We start from the raw sequence: 16,629 nt of genomic DNA, 5'->3' as shown, positions 1-16,629 counted from the left end.
TCGAGGAGAAAAAACAGATAAAATAACCATTATTTTATAAAATTAATTAAAAAAAACTTTCTGAAAAATAACTTTTTCGAGACTAAGGCACAAAAAGGAAGAGTTAGAGTCCACTTCACAAGTGCCAACTCATCCATAGTAATCCTTGTCATTCCACCCTCCGGTTTTTTAATTCAAATTATTTGTGGATTCTATCGCATGATCAGGGAATTAAATTTGAGATTTCAAATTTATCTGGGTCTGGGACATAATCTGGGTTGTCAAACAGTTCGTGGTAGCGAACTGTATAGTAAGAGTGACTCGTCTAAATAGTAATCCGTGTTGCAGCGGTAGCTAGCAACCTAGTGAAAGAAGATCACGCCCCATTGCAAAAACTAAAGTAACCCATAACTCCTAAAAATAGATTCAGATTAAATTAGAAAGTACACATATAGAATCGCCTTGTCCTTAACCTTTATGTAGGAAACTTACCGTCCCTTGGCTTGAATAACAAGGAAAATATATTGGCTTGAAAATCAAGAAAATTGGTTTTAACCACGATATTCTCCATATACGGTATCGTTTTTTCTTTCCGTATTTCTCCTCAGCTAGCCGGGCACTGAAAAATCATAGAGAGCTGTAAACTGGCTCATTTTAAAGAAAATTTATACATCTAGTGCCTTTTGTAATTAAAAAAAATAGTTTTTAAAATAGAATCAATTTTGACAAAAAACTGCATTTTTGAAGTATTTTCATGCTGCAGTCTCTTCATTCTGTGATATTTTCAAATGTGCTTTCTAATCTCCACGAGGTTTTCCAACAGTTACATAAAAGATCGATACTGTAAATGGGGTACATTAAAGGACAAACTAGAGTTAATAGTGACTGAAATTTTAAAATAGATTTTATTTTTCCGGGTTGTACACAAAGGATCGATACTATAAAAAGGATTTTTTGATAGTCAAGGAGGCACACTTGTGCCTCTTTAAAGAGGCGACCCACCACAATGTTGAGTGATTTCCGGTCCTAGAGGTCGTAGAGAAACGGCGGTGATCGCAATTTGTTGCCCAAACTAAAAATAAGAAAAGTGCAAAATTTCATACTGTTCCAATTTTCATGGGGTAAACTGGGCCAGAAGTTTCGACCCTGCCACCACAGCCCCCCGTTACAGTTGTCCGATTCGGCATAAATTTATGGACTAAGCTTTACTATGGTCAGGGAGATTATTCTCGAAATTTCAGCTCAATCAGATCACTCCTTCCCTGTTTTCCAAAAACCAGATATAGCCACTTAAAGTTCATTTCTCTTTTTTTTATTAGCCACGCCTACAGGCCACAGTTGGCAACGGATCGGGGTGAATGAGGACTCATTCGAAGCGGAATGCGACATATTAGGGCCTTTTGATATTTTCAGACCGAAAAAATTATCCCCCGAATTTACATTTACGAAAAACCTCGTTTTCCTATAAGAGCCCATTTTAAATTTTCCCACCACAGCCTCCCTTGAACGTTGTCCGATCGGGCTGAAATTTAGAAGATAAGTTTTCCTGGGGTCTGGGAGATTATCCTCCAAATTTCAGCTCAATCCGATCACTTCTTCCCTGTTTTCAAAAACCAAATATCATGTTTTGTGGGGGTTTGCTTGCGTCAAAAATAGATTCCATAGACTAAAAATACAAGTAAACTTGCGTCCCTTTGGTACAGCGGTCATTACTACTGACTGTCAGGTGGAAGACCCGGGTTCGATTCCCCGTCAGAGGAAACTTTTTATATACTGAATTTAAAGTTTAAAAAAAAACTCAGTTTCTTTTTTAAATTATTTGAAAGAAACTACGTTTTTTAAAGAGTTAAAGAGGCTGAGTTACAAGGTCGAACCTTAAAACGTACAGGGATTAGGAGGCACAGTTGGGGGGGCTGTTAAAGAGGCTGAGTCACAAGTTCGAACCTTAAAATGTACAGGGATTAGGAGGTGCAGTTGGGGGGCTACCGCCCCCCAAACCCCCGCTTCCGTATATGAAAGGGGCTGTGCCCTCCTCAACGCCTCGCTCTTTACGCTAAAGTTTGACTTTCTCACAACTCTTTTTTTTAAATAAAAGTTCAAATAGGGATAAAATCCTTTTAATAGACAGTGATTGATAGAAATTCACAAAAATACCAATATATTGACCCCCCAAACCCCCGCTTCCGTATATGAAAGGGGCTGTGCCCACCTCAACGCCTCGCTCTTTACGCTAAAGTTTTTATTGTTTAAAAAAAAGAGTTGTAAGAAAGTCAAACTTTAGCGTAAAGAGCGAGGCGTTGAGGAGGGCACAGCCCCTTTCATATACGGAAGCGGGGTTTGGGGGCGGCAGCCCCCAACTGCACCTCCTAATCCCTGTACGTTTTAAGGTTCGAACTTGTGACTCAGCCTCTTTAACTCTTTAGAAAACGTAGTTTTTTTCAAATAATTATAGTAGAGATCGATGTGGGTATAATGTGTCATTTTTTTTGTTGTTGTTTAGACCAGGGCACTTCGTATCGAAGGAGTTGTCGTAGAAACTTCGAAAAGGGCTCATTCGATTGAAAATAGAAAGGGCTGATGTCCTTTTTAATAGTCGAAAGTGATTGGAGGGAAACTAATCTCCTCCCACACCCACCCTCCTATTTTCCTTTATGTTTAAAAAGTTAATGTTGCCTTAAGATTAAATCAAAATGCACTGTGTTAATGCTAATTCCCAATAAGGCATCTCAGCAGTATCTCAAGAACGACTGAGGGTATTATGTTCAAACTTTCGGGGCTTGTTCTGCTCTTTAAATTTGACCAAATCAAAATAGCGTAAGTGTATCCAAGCTATCAAAGAAAGTAAACAAATTTTTTTGCGAATGTTATCATGTTTTCCATTTCAGGTCAACTAGAGGAGGTATGAAACTAAATTAAACACTATTATTTGTGTCCAGATTTTTATAAGGGTCTATGTTGTTAAATTTTGCTGAAAATTGTTTTCCAGCATACAAATAGCAGTCCAAACTATAAATTCTTACAAAAACGAAAATATTTGAAGTATGATTCTCTTTTTCCCTGAAAAGACTATGTCAATATAAAACGAACAGATATTAATTAAAAAAAACTGTTTCCAAAAAATAAGTTTTTCAAAGAAAAGTAAAAAACTCTATTAAACCAAGAATGAGCAAAATTAAAGTCAAATAATCTACCAAGCGTGAAACTACCACAAATCAGCATCGATAAATAAATGAAACCCAAAACGAACAGATATTACAATAAATAACCGAGTCAAACTCAAAACGAGCAGAAATTAACATAAGTTGGGCTCAAAACCCCTATGCCTTCCCAAGGCCAGAACATAATTTGTACTTACTGACAAAAATACAAATGAATATGCATTGTCAGTTTAATATACATATACTGATATTTGGTAATCAAAATGTTAATATTATTTGATTTATTAAAGTTATAAAAGTAAAACCATTTATATTTTTTCAGTAAAGTGAAAATTTTGTTCTGACCTTGGGAAGGCATAGGGGTTTTGAGACCAACTTATGTTAATTTCTGCTCGTTTTGAGTTGACTCAGTTATTTATTGTTATTTTTGTTCGTTTTGGGTTTCATTTATTTATCGATGCTGATTTGCGGTAGTTTCTCGCTTGGTAGATTATCTAGAGCTAGTATAGAAATATATCTATAGAAATGAATTACATTTTTTGACACAGTTAGCAGAGCACAATGAAGCTGAAGTAGCCTTAAACTTTGACTTGAAACGTTATATATTGACCACTTCTTTCAGAAAAGAATTTCGGAGGTTTATTCCGTGTTGATAAGAAAAGAGGGTAAAGGTGCAGTTTAGTTCCTCCTGGAGTGTAGTGGGCAGGAGCCCTATGGCGAAGGTGCAGGTTTGTTCTCTCTTATAAAACAACTTAGTTCAGCAGATACAAAGAAGAGGCCCATTTGCGGCATTCCGTGAGACCCCAAGATCCAGTACTCGTATCAGATCCCGTGAGTGGCAGTTTATGCTCGTCAAGTTCTGGCTGTTCCGGCCACAAGTGCCCCAGCTAAATCGCTTTTTAGCACAACCGGACTGATAGTGACGGCAAAAATATCAATGGCTCCAGGCAGAGTGAACAAACTAACTTTTGTTACATCAATTGTAACTGAAGTGATGTAACCGCTGATTTAAAATTGTTGGTGTTGTAAAGCCATGGTATCTGATTTGTATACAGTGTTTTTTCGATGTTATTTGTGTTTTGTTTTTTTCACTTCCTTTTCGTATGTATTTGATGAACAGGGGAAGTCTGAACTTCAAAGTTTGAAAGTTATACACACATTAGCCCAAATCATTAACAAGAAGGAAATGACTAAACACGGGATTTTATAGGAAAAATGCGATGTTAAACATAAACACAACATAGGTTTCCCTGGGTCTAGTGGCTAAAAATGAGAATTCTACTTGGTCTGATTGACAGTGAACATAAACACTTTCCGCACAGCCCAAAAAATTCCTGTTTTGTCATATTGTTCTTGTATGTTTTTAGCCAACCATTTAAAAATCCTTACTAAAATCGAGGTTGAACGTGCTTGGTGAAGTGGAATTTTTATTATTATTTTTAATTAGAAAAATCGGCGCGCCTCCAGAAAAATTTCGGCTCGGCTGGCGGCACGCCACCGCCGATACAGACTCACACATTCGCCGCCGTCATTTCAGCGTGGCGCCGCTTCGGGGACTACTCAAGAGGGAATAGAGTTAACCACAAGGTTACCAGTCCTGTGGGTGCCCCAACAGGGTCGAGACAACCCTTTCTCGAGGCTAATGTCGATAGATCTGGATCTTATACCTTGCTGCAGCTGTCTTCCTATAAAGTCCCTTTATGATGATGTTCTGCGTCACCATGCAATTTAACCCATTTCTGGGAGAAGATTTGTGATTCAAGGGACGTGTCCATACCCCGGTGGGCGCTCCTAAGTGTACATTCCAGGAGCCTTCTTCCTGCTCAGCCTGTATTCACGGCCTCCGGGAGAGGGTGCTCCCGTTTCTATTATGGACATTTAGGAACAAGGTCCCCCCATGGTCCACACTTCCTATGGAGGTACCCTATATATCTGTAGGGTGTTTCCCTATCTGCCACCTGGGGGACCCACTGAGTGACCTTGGGTAGGCCCCTACTCAGCTGTGGACTCAGTTATCTTATTGTGAAATAAGGATCTGGTCCTTATGCTACGATAAGGTCCTCTTTTGCCTGATAAAGTTTTAATGCAGAGAAGTTGACATCAAACAAATCAAAGGAAGAACGTGATGCTCTGACTTGAAATGTCTCTACTGCTGAGACAATTGTAATACAATTGTATGTTTCATACCTTCTGAGGATCACCTTCCATTAAAATTTTTCACGGAAAGTTCAATTAGTAGTTTTAATGGATTTGAAAATCATAATTGACAACAATGTACATACATTTCTTTTTAATGGAAAGTATATCGTTTGACAGGGAAACCTTCAATGTTGTTATGTCAAAATATTTATTCTTATTGCTCAAATTTATTTACTTCCTCATAAACTTATGTTTAGAAAAGAAAAAAATTCCAAACCTACTAAAAGTTACTAAGCTAGCTTCCGTGTTTAAAGGGAAGGGTCACATTAATTAGAAAGTTACAAGATTAGAAAGTTACTAGCTTCCATGTTTAAACGGGAGGGTCGTATTAATTTAGAGGCCCTGTTTCAATTTTGGCAGCTTTATCTCGTAAAGTTAAGTGTATAAACGTTATGATATGGTCATCTGAAACTGCATCAGTTATCTAATCCAAATCATTTTAGTTTAGAGAAGGGTAGAACCACACAAAAGGTGGTTTCAAGCCAAATCCCGGTAGTCCTTTAATTCTTAGTGTGAATTGTGAATAATCAAATGTTACTACGAAAATGTGGATTTTATGATTTAAAGTTACTACTTTGTCCCTGGTTCAAAATTACAGCTTAAAAAAGGAGGCAGCGTATTTACCTAATTTTTTTTTCTTGATATAATACTATTATCGTGAACCTCCAAGGTTCAGCAAAGGGTAAAATAAATCAAAACAAAAACTGCACAAGATGAGCCTGGATTCAAATCAAGAAGAAGAAGGCCGAGATCCTAGATCTATCTTTGCATATATAGAGCGCTGTCTAGAAAACATGTCGATATTACTAGATTTCGCTAATGTTGATTACCATCAGCAAAACGGCCATCATATTCTCTTTGACTCGATTTTATTTTGCTACAATTTAAAAAGCCTAAAAGGGAGTTACGTTGATGATAAACTGAAATACCCCCCCCCCCCTATTATTCTAATTAAACACTTTAAAACTCTAGATATATTAAGATATTTGGGGGGTGGTGAGAAAGGGGGATTACCAAATATTAATTCTTGGAGAGGCATTTGAAATACTAATAATAATAAAAATTAAATGTTTGATTTGACTCCATTTACTATGCTTTATCAATAGAGAGGGGGGACTTGGGAATCTTTTGGATGAATTTTATCACTATGCTGATCTTCTATGTATGAATGTTTTAAAATAACCGTTCAAAAGAGTAAATCTGAAGCTATATCCTAGGGTTGAATTTAAATTAATCACCTATCATCAATTAATTTTGTCTCACGTAAATCTTTGAGCTCATTTAGCTTTCAGTATTTTCTCAAAATTTCCAAATCCCACTTGAAACAAAAGATGTATTAAAGAGACTTGGCACTTGGTTTTTGAAATTTTTCCAATTATGAGGCCTTGTTGTTAAAGTCCACTTTAATTGTTTATCTTCTTTGCGTTATATTCGACTAGTATTTTTTATCTTGATTGTCGTAAGTTTTATCTTTCACAACTTTATCGTATTTGTCTGACGTTATTTTTGGCTATGTGATAAAATTTGGCAAAATTCATTGAGGCCTTTGCCAATAAAGAATTATTTATATCTATTTGTGGCATATCATGAATTTGTCATGATGTACAGCAAGCATTTGAGCCTAATTTTTAATAAAAACAGTACTTACCCAATTTTTTTGGTGATTTGCTTTTAACAACAGAAGTCTCTGAAGATGTTTGCCACTCCTTCTTTCAAAATCTTCTAATAGTAATTTCACATGCTTAAGCTCCTGAAGACTTAGTAAAGGCTTGAGAGATGAATAGTATCTGGAATAACCCACCTGAAGGTTAGAGTAAATAGTTGAAAAAAAAACAAGAACATTAAAATCACAAGAACGTTTTTTTCTTGCAAGAACATTAAAATTAAATACTAGCAGCATCTTCAACAGCCACGGGTATGGACGGTGGGGTTGTTGGTTACGTTTTAGGTTTAGTAGATCATGCATCTAAAGGCTGAAAGCTGGAAAAAAATTGAATGCATCATTTAATGTCCTATTATGTTTTATAGGTTCAGTTCTCAAATATTTTTTTTATTAATAGCTTTCAGCAAGTATGGTGAACAACAACTAAAGTGAAGAGGTTTGATTGGTCAAGTATTTACCAACAAAAAAGTATATACCAATAATTTCAATAATAAACACAAAAAAAGCGTTTTCCAATGAAAATACCCAAAGCGAACTTTTTAAAAATTATGGAGGGGGGGGGGGGGTAAAAAGCCTAAGGGGACACAGGCCACTACTAGGGATGTTGAGCAGAAAATACTACTAGGATCATACACTTCTGGTAAAAAGCACAAAAATTGGTGGAAATATCAAATAGTTCGTGGTAACTAACTGTAAGTAAGAAGCAACCCTGTTCAATAGTAACCGAAACTATAAAAAATGTAATTTTCAAAAAACGGAATATATCAAAAGAATTGGATTGTTATGGTGCTTCCAAACATATAAGTTTCATTAAGTTTATTATTACCCATCAAAGGTTACGAACCCGAGAAAATTTGCCTGGGTTTGAAAAACAGGGGAAACCACTACCTAAAAATCATAGAATCTTAATGAAAATCATGCCATCAAACTCAGCGTGTTAGAGAACCTACTGTACAAGTTTCAAACTCCTATCTGCAAAAATGTGGAATTTTGTTGTTTCTTTTTTGCCATAAGAAAGATCAAAATAGTTGAAAGGCTGAATAAATATACCCTTGGATATTTCATGACCCCCACAACCCTTGGGGAAAGGTTCGTAAGTTACAAAATATGCCCATTTTTACGTGTAGTATTTGCTAGCGGGAAGTATGAATACATTTTTCGGGTTAAGGGGGGAGGGCGAATTTTCTTCAGGTGGGATTTTCCACGGGGACAATTTGTCGTGGAGAGGGAAGTTTTCAGGAGGTGAAATTTTCAGGGGAAATTTGTCAGAATTCCTATACGAGATTCTTCTTATGTCTTGTTTTTTTCTTTTTCGATTCAATTTTACGCGTGTAGATGTCAATGGATGTGCCCGGGGTAAATTTTCATCAGAATTGAATTGTTTAGAGCAGTGGTTCTCAAACTTACTTAGACACTGTACCCCTTTTAACCCACAAAACATTTTAGGTACCCTTCTCGGTTATCGGCAAGCCTATAAACAAACTATAGCAAAAATATTAATAAAACTACCAGTCCTAGAGTTAGAGGGTTGTTTTATTTTTGTTGGCTGGCCATGTACGCACTAAAATTTTCGTATATCCAAGGGGTAGACAAGACATGATCTTTTATTGACAAAAATACATGACAAATAAATTTCTAAACTGGTCAACGAAGAGCAGGCTCAATGTGTCGGCCATAAACAAATATAAGAAAATGCCGAAATAGCAAATAAGATATCAATAAAAACAAACACACAAGGTAGGAGATAACAGAGAAGGCCACCCCAGGGCGAGAATACCACACTACAATTCATACTAACATCTATTTCATCAATCCCAACATCCAGACAAATAACCATTTTTGAAATATGTTTATTTATTTTTTTCAGAGAAAAAGAATGTCCTTTTTTTCAGACAAAGAATCGGAGACGTATATATCCTTTGGAACTCATGGATGATTTTCAAAGAAGGAAGACTCTCATACTAATACTACTACTACTGCTAACAGCTTACTGCAGCACCACACCACCTGAAGCTAACCTCAAAGAGTTTGCTATATAAATGACACTTCCACTACCCGACAACAAAATATGTGCAGACTCTGTAGTCAAAACGTGTGTCACTCTAGCTCTTCCATAAAACTGAGTTTATTTTAAGTTAATATTGTGGGTGAATTCCTCAATGTAAAGAATATCATCCTTGAAGACAATTACGAATTCAGGAAGTGGTTTAAGGGGATGACTTAACATCCGTATGTACATCAGAACAATACAACAGCTTGAATCAGGGTTGGAAAGGATAAGGTAGTCTCTGAGGCCAATTGAAAGTACCCTTCTGAATGACAGTGTTTAAAAAAATAAGCTATACATAAGCTGGTTCTATCCAGCTCTCTAGGGCTATAGTGACAGAAAAGATGAGATGGCTATGGCCCACTCTAATGATGAAGGATGACAGAGTGTCAAAGATCATCCTTTTCGGCCAACCACCAAGGGTCAATTGAAAAGTAGGTCGTCCCCAAAGGGCGGGAGGAGGTCGTAAGGAAGGAATTAATGGATATTATTTTTCCTGTTTTGTAAAAACTACCAATTTCGGAAAATTATTACTATCCTGCGTCCCTCAAAAATAAGTTCTTACGCACTACTTCAAGGGGAGTTTTCTAGCCCTTAAATCTGAACCTTAGAGTTGTTTTTTTTTCTCCTTTTTTAATTATTGCAGTGCTGCAGATGGATATAATATTGACGTCTTAATTATTTCATGACTACTGTGAGTAGCCACTTGAATATAAATATTCTATTGGTTCAGGAGCTTCAGAGATACTGCTAGCCACCCTCTTTACTTTGAGCAAACGGTCAATAATTAATTTGACCAAATGACAGATATCAATGGTAAGTTGGTGCCCCACCTAAACTACAATAGTCTTCAAATTGTGATTTGCTGAGCCCATTGGGTTATTTAAAGCAAAATTTTAGAAACATTAATTGGGAGAGGGCAGTTAATTTTTGTATTATTTGTTATTTGAGAGTGTTTTTTTTTCTGAGAATTAGAGGATTGCAGCCGTCTATCATCAGGCTTTTCGAGTCTTCCCCGGGCGGTTGTGTGGATATATATTTGATTTTGCTATTATTAGTAAATAAAATAAATTTGTCTTAAAAAATTTACAAAAATTTGTCAAAGTTACAAAATATTTGCGGAATTTTATTAGAATATACATCTTCAGGATGATACAAATAATAGTTTAAAATGATTGTGATACATTACTCTTGATAGTTAAGGAGACTGGTGTGATGACTTCTGAACAACCAGTGGTTGACTGGTTGTAGTAGTGCGTTAATGATCTGCATCAGCCTTTCAGAATAAAAAAAACAACTTTTTTTAGAAAAAAAGAATAAAGAAAAATCAAATGATCCAATTTCTTCAAGAATTTATAAAAATAGTGTGAATGTCCACAATGACTAATGGCAATGTGACAAATTTCTTTTATATAAAATCAATTTAAAGAACAATGCAACGACCAGCAAAAACAGAGTTGGTAAAAGGTACCTTTTTTAGTGACGACAAGATAAATTTAATTTGGAATAGGAGTTCTAGTGCCCTTTTTAAGTGACCGAAAAATTGGAGGGCAACTAGGTCCCTTCCCCTGGCACGTTTTACCTCAAAATCGTCCGATCAAAACTTTGAGACAGCCATTTGGTAAAAATAGTTGAAAGGCCGAATAAATATACCCTTGGAGATTTCATGACCACCCACAGCCCCTGGGGAAAGTTCCGTAAGTTAAAAAAATTTGACCATTTTTTACGTGAAGCATTTTCTATTGGGAAATATATATTTTTCGGATGAGGGGGGAGACAAACTTTCTTCAGGTAGGATTTTCCACGGGGACAATTTGTCATGGGGAGTGAAGTTTTCAGAGGGTGAATTTTTCAGGGGAAATTTGCCAGAATTCCTACACAAGATTCTTCTTATGTCTTGTTTTCTCTTTGTAGATTCAATTTTACACGTGGAGATGTTAAAAGAAGTCTTCTGGGTAAATTTTCACCACAATTGAATTGTCTAGAGAAGTGGTTCTCAAACAAACTTAAACACTGTACCCCTTTTTAACCACAAAATATTTTAGGTACCCCATCTCAGTTATCGACAGGCCTAAAAGTAAACTATAGCTAAAATATAAATAAAATTACCAGTTCTAGAGTTAAAGGGATGTTTCACTTTTTTTGTTGGCTGGCCGTGTACCCACTAAAAAATGTTACGTACCCCCAAGGGGTCGACAAGATAAGATCTTTTATTGACAAAACACATGACAAAAAAATTTCTAAACTGGTCGACGGAAAGCAGGGCTCGATGTGTCGGTCATAAACAAATATAAGAAAATGCCGAAATAACAAATATAAGATATACATAAAAAAAACATACAAGGTAGGAGATAACAGAGGAGGCCACCCCAGCGCGAGAACACTACAACACAATTCATGCTAACATCTATTATTCATCAATAGATGTTAGCATGATAGAAGAGCTTTAGTAAAGGTTTTATCCTTGTATGGTATACCAGACAAATACATTAAAGTGATTAGTGCTATGTACGAGAATAACACTGCGGCGGTTAAGGTAGGAAATGAGGTTAGTAGCTGCTTTTGTATTAAATCAGGAGTTAAGCAGGGTTGTGTTCTATCCCTCTTTGTATGGATTATTTTGATGGACTTCGTTTTAAGGAGCACAGGAAAGGCAATGGGAGACCACAGAATCAAATGGGGAGGAAAAATTCTCCTGGACTTAGATTATGCTGATGACTTAAGCATCCATGATGAAAGTGTGAGAAAATGAATGGAATTTTAGAGGTTTTGCGAGTTTGGGGAGCTAGAATAGGTTTGAAAATCAATGTTAGGAAGACTAAGTCACTAAGGCTAGGAATAAGTGAAGATGAAAAGGTGACGTTGGGTAATGAAAAGATTGATCAGGTGGGCAGCTTCACTTATCTTGGTAGTATTATTAGTAAAGATGGTGGGAGCAGTGAAGATATTAAATAAAGAATAACCAAGGCTCAGGTTGTTTTTTCACAGTTAAAAAAAGTCTGGAAGAATAGGAAGATAAGTCTGCAAACCAAGATTAGAATATTAGAAGCTACAGTGATGACAGCAGTCAAATATGGCTCTGAAGCATGGACGCTCCGAAAAGTGGATGAAGATGTGCTAGATGTTTTCCAGAGAAATTGCTTAATGATTGTTCTGGGTACCCAGCTGACTGACCATTTTTCAAACAATAGGCTATACGAAAAATGTGGTTCAATACCGCTCTCTAGGGCTATAATGAAAGAAAGGTTGAGGTGGCTAAGGCACGTTGTGCGGATGACAGATTGACGAAGACTGTTCTTTTCGACCAGCCATCTAGGGCTAAACGGAAAGCAGGTCGTCCCCGTCTAGGGAGGGAGGACGTCATAAAGAAAGATTTAAAGGAAATGGGAACTTCGTGGGCGGGTGTAAAAAGGGAGGCTTTGAATAGATTGGGAAGAAGGAGAAGTGTGCGCAGCTTTGTTGGCCTCAGGCGACTTGGTGCTGTGGTGAGTTGTTAGTAGTAGTAGTAGTAGTAATCGCAACATCCAGACAAAGGACCATTTTTGAAATATGTTTTTTTCAAAGAAAATCTGTTCTTGAAACTTTGGAACATTTCTAATAAATTAAGTTTATTTGCAATATGAGAAATCTGGTTTCTTATTGAGAAACTAGCTCTTTCGGATTTAAATGGAGGAAGGCAATACTCCTTGGAGTGGACGTGGTGGGCAGGAGAAATGGGAGTCTCGATTATACCCAAATCATCGAAATAATTTATTGAAGATTGAATGTCATAATACCATATTGCTGTATGTAGGTCTTTCAGTTGTTTAAGATTAATTATATTTGAGAAATTAATTAATTATATTAATTAATTATATGAATTAATTAATTATATTGAGAAAAACATATAAAGCTTGGGTTTCCGAGAGATTTTGAAGCCTCATTGGGCGATGAACAAAAGTACCCAGAATTCTAATTGCCTTATTTTAAATTATCTGAAGAGGTTGCAGTTGGACCCGAAATGTGTTGAGATAGGTTACAGGGCAATAATTTAGATATGATTCAATTAGAAAATGTTGTGAAATTTTAAGGATGGAAAAAGGAAACGATGTTCCAATCTATGAAGACAACCTAAGTTATGGGCAAGTTTAAATCTCAAATAATCAGAATACTTACGGAAGGATAAAAGCTCATCGAGAACAATCCAAATGTAACGAAATGAATTTACTATTTTTATCCTACTTTGATTTACAATTAACTCTTCATAGGTAATTTTATTTACTGTTCGTTGTGACCGCCCAAAAATCATGAATTAGGTTTTAGAAAAATTCGGAGCTAGGTAATTACATACAAACCATTCATTCAAAGATTTCATTGCTATCACCATTTTCTCAACCAACAAAGATTAGATTTTAGCTTTTACTGTCACCACCGTACCATCTGCAAAAATTACTGCTAAGCTACTATCTTGGGGTAAACACTTCAGAAGGTCATTTATATAAATAAAAAATAGTAATGGTCCTAATATTGATCCCTGGGGGACTCCAATATCATCAATAATAATATGGCTCGACAAGTTCCCATTTATTTCTACCTAAATTTTTTGACCATGCAGGTAAGATTTTATTAGATCTAGACCTTCACCTCTAATTACTGTGTTATTAAATTTCTCCAGCAAAATTTCATGGTTTAGCGTGTCAAATGCCTTTTTTATATCACAGAAAAGAGTAGAAACATAATTACGATCATTTAGTGAATCATTAATATCTAAAATTAGCGCAGCAATAGCTTGTTCAGTAGAATGACCCGACCTTAATCCAAACTGATTTTTAGTAAATAAATTCCTTTTATCAAAATACGAAACAATTGTTTTTTGAAATTTTTTTTAAAGAACCTTAGATATTGGGGAAAGAATAACTGACTGGGCGATAGTTACCTATATCTGTCTTATCACCTTTCTTATGAATTTAAATAATTCTTACAGATTTCCATACTTCTGGAATGATCCCTGATGATATAAATGCATTTAACATGTGAAGCAACGGAACATGGGTTACACAAGCAAGTTCTTCCAGAATATTTATGGATAGGTGTAGAGCCCATCTAGACCTAGGGATTTTGCACTTTTGAAATTCGTAATTACTTTCTGGAACTCACCGAAAGTAACAGGGGCCAGGAACATACTAGAATTTTTAGATGGCGGGAGCTATTTTTTATATGAATAAAACGGAGATTCAGGGGAATTCAGTTCAACAGTAGTACTAATATGAGACAAATAATAACAAAAATAATCTACAACATCAATTTTCTCTTTCAATTCAACACCATTTTCATTTATGATCACTTCAGGGTGTGGTGTCTTAGTTATTTCCATTTTTTCCTTGATTAAATTCCATGTAGTCCGAGGTGAACAAGATTTTTTAAATGAATTTTTATAACAAATTTTTTTAACTTGATCTAAAAGTTTTAACCAGCAAATTTTTTATAGTTTTTGAATCACTGTACATTGTGAGCCGAGGGGTATTTCATTTTTATTTTATACAATCGATTTTTTTCCTTGATAGATTTTAAAAGTGATACACTTATCCAAGGTTTTTTGGGCGATGTTCTTTTCCGATATGTAGTTTTAAATGGGCAGTGAAGGTCCAGTTTTTCATTCAAAATTCGATAAAGTATATCTAAGGAAGTATTTGGGTCATTCTCGTTAGTAACTTCACTCCAATCTACATCGCTAAAATTAGATTTCAGTTCATTCATATTTACTTGTGAGAGTACACGGGTACGCGTGCCACAATTTGAGAACCACTGGTCTAGAAAATAAATCGGTCAGGAGGAGGAATTTTTTCCGAGGAGGGTAGCTACATTTCCTAGCATTATTTAAAAAACGATCAGAAATTAATTTTGTTTTTAATGAAAGTAAGGAGCAACATTAAAACCTAAAACGAACAGAATTTATTACGTATACGAGGGGGGTTATTCCTCCTAATAAGAAATTAATTAGATTAAAAAAAATTAATTACAAAAGGTTTTTAACCCCATCAATTTCCTTTAAAATGAGTTATTAAACAGCTCTCTACGGTGTTCTAGAGCCCCGCTATCGGAGGAAAAGAATAGAGAAAGAAAAGAAGATGCCGTATATGCAGAATAACGTGGCTACAGCCACTTTTCTTGATTTTCAAGCCAACATATCTCCCATGTTGTTCAAGTCAAGGAACGGTACGTTTCATATATAGGGGTTTCGGAAAAGGTGGCTCTAATGGTGTACTAGTCCAGTAAAAGTACGGTTTGACCGGGACAAAATTGCAACAAAAGGTTTTTTTACACCAAAATGTTCAGAAAAAATCGCTGAACAACATATCCGAAACCCGCTGAAATCGCCTACCGGGAAAACCTTCTGGGGCTGCTTAAAGAGGGTGGAAGGGGGAGGAGAAATTTCTATTTTTGTTATTTCTGTACGTTTGGGGACTCGATTCTGGTATAAATCAACCCAAAAAATCTTCTACGGCTGCCTAAAGGGAGTGGAATGGACAAAAAATCATTTTTTTTTCTTTTTTGACAATTAGGACATTTTTATTACACTAAAATGTTCAGAAAAAATCGCTGAACAACATATCCAAAATTCCGCCCGCCATAAAAACATATTGGGGTTGCTTAAAAGGGTTGAAAAAAAAATTTGATTTTTGTTATTTCTGTACGTTCGGGGACTCGATTCTGGTATAAATGAACTCGCTGAAACCGAAAATGTTGTTACTTTTATTGTAACACGTCTGTAACATATATTAAACAATAAATAAGATTTTAATCACTCCATCGCAAATATAAAGGAAATAGCTTTTCTTCTGAGGCGTTAGAAAGATCAGATAAATGGAAGCCTGAAATAATTCAAACAGCAACACAGGAAAATCTCGAACGGTAATTTAAAGGAGCAGGGGAGTGCCCCACTCTTTGTTGCTTCGCTAATCGTTAGAAACCTGGTTATCCGATGAGAATCAACCGTGTGAAGACGAGATTGCAGAAAAAGGGAAACTATGGGCATAGACACAGAGAAACTTGAAAAATCATTTTTATTATCGGCTTCTTTTACAGTTGGAAAATAAAAGCATTAACACGTCTATATATAAATCACAGTTTTGATAATCATCATTTTTAGATCACATAATATTGAGAATCATCATTTCATTAATGAGCACTACAAAAGAGCACAACCACCGTTATTGCGAAACACTAAAATTCTTCTTCTTCTAGAGATGTTGGTTCACAGTTATTACAGCTTGTTCCCATAGCACTCTCCGCAAGCAAGTGTGCAGGGCATGCCATTCTTACGGCAAGCGCATCTGGCCGTAGCGCAACCTGATTTGCATTTATAGCGGATATAGCGGATAATTTGAAGAAGACTTTGGGGAGCTGGTTTCTTCTCCGTCATTACTGGCATGTAACTATCAGCAGAGAGTCGCCATCCCCAGTTCTCCTGTTTCATCGCAGCAACCTCACTTTTCCATTCCATTACCTGCTAATATACGCGAAAAAAATGGAACTTCGCAGCAGAGGGTGTGGGAGGAATCCGATCAGGGCGGACAAATGCGGAAGAGGAAGCGAGCTTGGCC

At 36.2% G+C, this 16,629-nt stretch overlaps 1 protein-coding gene across 1 annotated transcript in view; it reads right to left on the bottom strand.

The window, feature by feature from the left end:
* Window positions 1–16,629, bottom strand: part of CROT (Carnitine O-octanoyltransferase) — a 146,464-nt gene that overhangs the window by 82,343 nt on the left and 47,492 nt on the right. Inside the window, exon 2 of the mRNA XM_089102831.1 lies at window positions 6,985–7,123. Within this exon, the coding sequence (XP_088958957.1) occupies window positions 6,985–7,123 (139 nt within the window). The remainder of the gene's footprint in view (window positions 1–6,984; window positions 7,124–16,629) is intronic.

Source organism: Artemia sp. Qi Xiang Cuo, chromosome 1 (assembly GCF_049724085.1).
Source record: "Artemia sp. Qi Xiang Cuo chromosome 1, ASM4972408v1, whole genome shotgun sequence".
Taxonomy (NCBI): Eukaryota; Metazoa; Arthropoda; class Branchiopoda; order Anostraca; family Artemiidae; genus Artemia; species Artemia sp. Qi Xiang Cuo.
Note: the sequence above shows the minus strand (reverse complement) of the source record. Positions and strands in the feature narration are given on the sequence as shown.